The sequence below is a fragment of the Sturnira hondurensis genome, unplaced genomic scaffold (genome assembly GCF_014824575.4).
Source record: "Sturnira hondurensis isolate 20B ecotype Veracruz unplaced genomic scaffold, ASM1482457v3 Scaffold0012067, whole genome shotgun sequence".
NCBI lineage: Eukaryota > Metazoa > Chordata > Mammalia > Chiroptera > Phyllostomidae > Sturnira > Sturnira hondurensis.
The window spans coordinates 154,462-162,027 of NW_028084698.1; the positions used below are offsets into that span (position 1 = coordinate 154,462).

At 45.3% G+C, this 7,566-nt stretch overlaps 1 protein-coding gene across 1 annotated transcript; it reads left to right on the top strand.

Moving 5' to 3' along the window:
- The first annotated feature begins 585 nt into the window (after positions 1-585).
- On the top strand, positions 586-3,081 carry TAS2R60 (taste 2 receptor member 60). The gene is given in 4 exon segments (XM_037060643.1): positions 586-599; positions 2,124-2,314; positions 2,317-2,356; positions 2,358-3,081. Coding segments are annotated over 4 exon segments (969 nt in total).
- The last annotated feature ends 4,485 nt before the right edge of the window (positions 3,082-7,566 follow it).

The window sequence follows — 7,566 nt, forward strand, 5'->3', positions numbered from 1 at the left end:
TTCCATTAAATGTTTGTGGTTTATGATTAGTGCATGAAAGCACTGTGAGAGCAGTTACCTAGTTCATTGTTGTAGCCCCTCAGTGCCTTTCACAGGGTCATTATCACATATAAGAAATGCTTAATAAGTTGTTTTTAAATGGACAGAGGATTAACTGTATACATTTTCCATTGTATCAGCCAATGAAGATGTAGAAGGTAGATGGGAGCAGATGAGTTTTCCACCATTGAGGACTTTGTGGCTGGCCAAACTCTACAACTAAGAACCCAAAGTTTGCCTCATTGCTCCTAGTCCCATCAGGAAACAGCCCAATGTCATCCAGAGGAACAAGGGCAGGGGAGAGAGCAGCTGGGAACTCCATTCCCTGGAGATTTGTACCAAGAAGGGTGGAGTGAGTTACTTTAGTTCACTTCCTTTCCTCTCCCCAGGAATGTCATTCTCACTGTGGAGCTCAGCCTCTGTGTTGGGGGGATGATTCCACTTGGACCTTTGTCCTAGGTACACTGGGAACCAGAAAGGGATGCTGAGTGTTCTGCACTCTGTCCTCTCTTTGTGGGGCTCCATGCCTGGAACTAGTGAGATAGGATGCCAGCCAGAAGGTGAGTGTACTATAGGATACTCCCTGATTCTCACATTGCTTGCTTCTGAGTGTTCAATATTGCCATATTTGACTCAGAACAATTTCTGCCACACATTAACCTGCTTACTCTCACCTGAGTGAGTAAGCACTCACCTGGTTGCTGATTGGTTGACTTGTTTATTTATTTATTACTCTTTGACCTCGTTCCTATGGAAAATATGGCCTTTGCTTACTCCGCCTTTCTCTGGTGAAAGTAGATGGCCTAACATTTGGTTCACTGGACTTGTGCTATACCCTTGATGCTCTCCTAGATTCTTTTTTTTTTCAATTTTTTTATTTTATTATTTTTCAAGTACAGTTTTCTGTCTATTACTCCCATCCCATCCCATCCCCCATGCTCCCCCCTCCCTCCCATTTCCACCCGTCTCAGTTGTTGTCCATGTATCCTTTATATATGTTCCTCTAAATCCCTCTCCTATTTCCCCTGAAATTCTCTCCCCTCTCCCCTCTGGTCACTGTCAGCCTGTTCTCTATTTCAGTGTCTTTGGTTATATTTTGCTTGCTTGTTTGTTTTGTTGTTTAGCTTCCTGTTAAAGGTGAGATCATATGGTATTTGTCTTTCACCGCCTGGCTGATTTCAGTCAGCATAATGCTTTCCAGTTCCATCCATGATGTTGCAAAAGGTAGGAACTCCTTCTTCCTTTCTGCAGCATAGAATTCCATTGTGTATATGTACCATAGTTTTTTGATCCATTCATTTACTGACGGGCACCCAGGTTGCTTCCAACTCTTGGCTATTGTAAATTGTGGTGCTGTGAACATTGGGGTGCATAGGTTCTTTGGGATTGGTGTTTTAGGGTTCTTAGGATACAATCCTAGCAGTGGAATTGCTGGGTCAAAAGGCAAGTCCAATTTTAGTTTTCTGAGAAACTTCCATACTGTTTTCCATAATGGTTGTACCAGTCTGCAATCCCGCCAACAGTGGACCAGAGTCCCCTTTTCCCCACATCCTCTCCAACATTTGTTGTTTTATCCTAGATTCTTTTTGGACTACTTTTGACTACGCAGGATAGATGGAATGAAAAATAGTCATTACAATAATGGTTGTTATCATCATCTTAGTTATTTCTCATGCGTGTGCAGAGATTTATACTGTCCGTAGGGGCACACCCTGTGGATTGCCTTACTGCCAGCAGGTAGAGGGTCATGGCTTAGGTGTCAGCTTTAAGAAGTATCAACTGCTGTGTAAGGGATGCCAAATGGAAGGGCCTGATATATTATCCACATCAGTGTTCCACACGGGCAGAGAAATGGCAGAGAAAGAGCAGGCAAATTTGCGGGCAGGTGGGAGGACTTTCGAATCTGAGCCTTCATGATATTTGCATCCACTCTGAGAAGAACTCTTTGTCCTCCTCAGATAGACCGCACCCCCTACTCTGTCCTCTGCATTTTGGGCAGCTGGGGGGCCACTCATCATCCAGGACCTTTCAGAGCAACCGGGCAGGAATAGACCTTGAAGTCTTGGCACCCACCTGGTCCACAGGAGAGATGCATGGGGATGTGGTTCTGGGACTCTGGTGATGGATGAGAGAGCCATCATCTTAGATATCATTTCATTCCTTCTGTGCCTGGTGGGCGTGGTGAGCAATGGCTTGATCACTGTGGCACAGGGCGTGCAGTGGTTGCTGCGGAGAACACTGTCACCTTGTGATAAGTTACTGCTCAGCCTGGGGGCCTCCGCTTCTGTCTGCGGTGGGTGGTGATTGGTGAGAGAATTTGTTTTCCTGTGTCCAAAGGCCACCCCGTGCAACCCTGTACTCCAGTTCCTAGCCTTCCAGGGGGGCTTCTTAAATGCTGCCATCTTCTGGTTTTCCAGCTGGCTCAGTGTCTTCTACTGTGTGAAAATTGCAACCCTCACTCACCCGGTCTTCCTCTGGCTCAAGCAGAAGGTGTTTGGGCTGGTTCCATGGATGCTGCTCAGCTCTGTGGGGCTCTCCACCGTGAACACCATTTTATTTTTCATAGGCAACCAAAGCGTGTATCAGAAATACTTAGGGAGAGGTCTGCAGTCTTGGAATGTCACTAAGGACACTATTAGGAGAACATACGAGAAATTCTACTTCTTCCCTCTAAGAATTGTTACCTGGAAAGTCACTACTATTGTCTTCCTCTCTGGCATGGTTTTGCTCATCATATCTCTGGGAAGGCATGCCAAGAAGATCTTCCTGTCCATCTCGGGCTCTCATGACCCCAGGGCCCAGGTGCACATCAAGGCTCTCCTCGTTCTCATCTCCTTTGCCATTCTCTTCACCTCCTCTTTTCTGTCACTGGTGCTCAGCGCCACTGGTGTTTTCCCATCTCAGGGACTGAAGTGGAAGGTGGTGGCTTATCTGTGCACAGAGGTCCACCCCATCATCCTGCTGGTGAGCAATCCCAGGCTGAGCCGCGCTGGGGAGGGGCTGCTCCTAAAGGTGGGGGGTATCTTGAGTTGCAAGAGATGAAAACCCTCACTGACTCGAATGTAGAAGGCATGGATACACTCTTCCTTCAGTGTCTTTGCTATGTTTCATAATGAGAAGAAGAACATCAGTGCAATAGGAACTCCAAGGTGAGATTGAAGGTCCCGAGATAGGGCCAGCATCACCGATTCCCACTCAGTGGGCATGTTGTTGTTCCAGCTGTGTTCCCTGTGGGACTTGACGTGGCTAAGAATCGAACTTTTACTTTCCCTCTGATGTATCCCTTGGTGTTTGAAATGATCCTTCCGAAAACTGGATGCAAGGCTCCTGACATATGGTGCAGTGTTTATGTGTGGAGCTGGACCAGAGGAGATTTATGGCACTTCAGTGGTCTTCTGGCTTCATGGTGAGAATCATCTTTCCTGTTTCATCACTTAAACTTCTTCCAGCCTCCTCCTGCAGTGATGCTCCCCGTCCTCTGAGCAAGTGCGCCTGATGTCCGAATTCCGTTCACAGAGCGTGGTGGAATTCCTGCGTGTGTGTGGCAGGGAGTGTTGTCCGGGCCGTACAGTTTACATATTATGTTCTCCTCTACAGTCCAGTCTGTTAGTTGGTTTTGTCAATGTGAAGGAAGGTCCATGGACCCAGGTGTGGTTTCTTTTATGTTGACATTGGGACCTACTGAAATTGTGATGTGGAGTGTTTTCCTCTACATCTGTCTGACCTTTGGGATCTAAGAAGAACGAGAGCCCTGGCCTGGTTTGCTGAAGGACAGAAGCTACTTTTCTGCCTGTCACGGATCTTCTTAGACCATTCAAACCAAGACCCCTAAACTTCCTCTATCAGCTTTAATATTTCTCAGTCTCATTTCCTCTGTTCCCTCCCCCACCCCTCTGCACTAGGAGACATGCCCTGCTTTGGCTTTTCAAGGTTTATTTTCTGGTCCCCACTCAAAGAACCACTTCTGCCTGAATCTGCAACCTTTCCCTCTTTTATTGTCCTTCCCTTCATCAACAAAGGTACCTTTTTTTCCTGAAAAAAAAAAATCCACTGGACTTTCTAACCTGCTCAAGTGATCATTCTGCTAATCAGTCACTTGCCCAGAGTGCCTCCACCTCACCCCACGGCCCCGTATAGCCCTCTACCTCCTGCTCCCCATTCTGTTGACATGTATTTCTAAAGGACACCCGTGAGTTCCTGATCCCTCCCCGTGATGTTGTTATACTCTGCCCTCATCCTGCTGTGTATCTGTAGCGTTTGCGTCTCTTGATAACAAATTATTTCTTTAAGAAAACTGGCTTCAAATATTTTTACAAAAGTAATACCTGATGTTGGCAGGAGATATTTAGAAAAGGAGAGTAAATACCACCCATACTTGCCCATCTGTGTGTCCTCCTGAATGGCTGCCTTCTCTTGGCTCCTGGGATGTTGCACTGGGGTCTCTTCCCAAGCCCGCTGTGCTTCTGTGTCTCCCTTCAACTCCCTCATCCTCCTGCGTGGTTCTCCTTAGCCGGCCCTCTTTGGTCTTTCAGATTAATCTGCTCCTGTTCCTTGGGGTTTACATGTACTCACATAGCTTTAGTTATGACCTTCATGTGAGTCATTACCAAAGCCTTGACCTTCCTCAAAACTCTAAACCTGTGTTTTCTTTCTGTTGCTGGGCGTTTGCACCTGGTGGTACTGGTGAGCACTTCCAACTTAGCAGGTGCAAAAGTTTGTCCTCTTCCTTTTCCTCCTCTCCCCTCCCCTCCCCTCCCCTTGCCGGCCCCTCCACCACTTAGTTGAATCTGTTTTTTTCTGTTCTTGACACCCAGTGGAGCAGGTTTACTATCTCGGTGTCAGTGTTCACTCCCCACTCTACGCTGAGTCCTTCTACCTAATCAGCAACTTGTCTTAGTTCCCTGTCTGTTATCGGTCCTTTCCTTCCTGTTCCTGTGGACCCTATTTTAGATTAGACTGTCCTCTCTGCTTAAACTCCTTCTTTACCACTCGCTCCATTACACTCTCCTCTCCCACCGCCTCCCCCCGGCCCCCCACATCAAAACTAACATCACTAGATGGATCTGCTGAAGGCAGGACTCTGACCATTTTACCCACACCTCGTCACCTCTCAGTGCTGATCAGATGAAGCATGGTCCCTAAAGTTGGCATTAAAGGACCTCCGAAATATGGCAATAATTGCATCTCTCACTGCTGCCATTCCAGTAGAATCTTGTTTTGCAGCTGGATTTGGGTTGTTGTTGTTTTGGACATACCTGGAGATTTCTCCCTGATATGCGGACATGTGCTCTTCACGTGTTAAAGGTCTATTTAATCCACGCCCCCTGCTGTTTATGTGTTAGAGGTTAGTTTATATGGCTCCTCTTCAGGGAGCTTTTCTGGATGCCCCTCCCCACCCCAAGCTTTGCTGTCTCCTGCCTTTGAGGACGTGTACATGGATGTCACCCGATTATGACATGAATTCTGCTTTGTGGTGGGATGATCTGTATACTGGCTTCATTCTCCCCAGTAGATTTTGAAGTTCTTAAAGGCACGGGCCACCTCATAGCCTTCCAAGTGCTTGCTTCCAGAAACACTAATAAATACAGTTTGTGCTCCATTGAACAGAATGATTCTGTTCCACCTGAGACCCAGCTATGAGCACCTGACCTGCTGTCTGTGTGTTTATCTACTGACTACATTTTGATGCTTATGCTTAATTTGCATTCCTTTCACTGGCTGGATGGCTTGTTTTTGGAGGTCAAACTCATATTCTGTTTTTCTTGGACATATGCACAATGTGGAAATAAATAAATGGGTAAGTGAGAGTAAAATTTGCCTGATTTTGCTCTGCCTTGACTTTTGTTCTTTCTTGAGCATTTATGTTGCTAAGCAACTGTGAACCGCAAGCTTTTACCCCCTTCCTGTGGGAATCTAAGTGAAGGCTGACTTCTTCCTCCTTGTTGCTAACCCTGGCTCCCTTTCCAAAGAACCTTCTCTAAGCTTCTCTGCTCCTTTCACTCCTCACCTCATTAGCCCAGGAAAACAGAACATCCAAATGAAGAGTAATCTGAATGAACTCCCCACACGTCACCTTGGAGCTTAAATACATGGAAAAGAAAAGAAAAGCAGGGTTTGTTGTGTATTAAAAATACCTAGTAACTTATTATTGTTACTTTTTGCCCATAATCTAATGTCATCATGCTTTATGGCAGTATTAATAACAGTCACATGGGAGTGCCTATTTTGGGTGAGGCATGGGGCTAAACAATCTTTTTACTTAAGTGCTATGACACTTAATTCTTAAAACAATGCTGCAAAGTGGGAGCTGAGGCTTGGGGTTGACTGCCGAGGTCTCACGGCCAGAGGACAATAGAACAGGGGCACTTCAGTGCTATGTGTTTTAAAACAATGTGGTATTGATGCGAGAGTAGGTAAGCCCATATAGGTACTACAATTAGAAAATCAAAAAATTGAATTAGAGCCAACATTTTATCATAAATTCCAGATACATTCTAAAGACAGACAATCTTTAACTTAAATGCTATTTAATTCTTAAAAGACCCTCCTTTTGCCCTGGCTGGTGTGGCTCAGTTGACTGAGTGCGGGCTGCGAACCAAAAAGTCGCTGGGTCAATTCCTAGTCAGGACACATGCCTGGGTTGCAGGCCAGGTCCCCAGTAGGGGGCATGTGAGAGGCAACCACACACTGATGTTTCTCTCCCTCTCTTTCTCCTTCCCATCCCCTCTCTCTAAGAATACATTTTAAAAAAGACCCCCCTCCTTTTTTGATAATTCAGTTTCTCCCAGATTTTGTTCCATAAAATTCTACAGAAATGTTGGCCGCCCTCGCCCCACCCTTAAGTTTGTGTGTCATTGCACAGTGAAGTGTGCATATGCCCTTCCCCTCTCACAAGCCAGGGGAGCCCTGTTTTCTTAGGCTTTCTTTAAAAACTTTTAAAATGTATTTTTAAATTTATTGATTTTTTTTAGAGAGAAAAAGGGAGGTAGGGAGAAAGAAAGAGGGATTTGTTGTTCCACTTATTTGTGCATTCATTGGTTGATATTTGTACATGCTCTGACCGGGTATCAAACCCACAGCCTTTGCATGTTGGGATGAAGCTCTAACCAGGTGAGCTACCTGACCAGGTCTTTCTTTTTTAATTCCTTCCTTCCTTTTAAATGTTTAAAATTTTTTTTTTTTATTTTTAGAGAGAGGGGAAGGGAGGGAGAAAGAGAGGGACAGAAATGTCAGTATGAAAGAAAAACATTGATTGGTTGCCTCTTCCAAGTCTCCAACCTGGGACCCAGCCCTCAACCCAGGTATGTGTCTTAACTGGGAAAATTTAGTGTAAAGGTTGAACCTTCGACCTTTAGGTTTTCAGGACAATGCCCAACCCAATGAGCTGCACCTGTCAGGGATGTCTAGGGCTTTATTAGGCCTTCTTAAGTAATACTTAAAATATCAGGTTATAATGGAAATAACTGGCAAATTGACTATAGAAAAGTTTAAACCACTTTTTTATGAAAAGATACTTTAAATATAGGT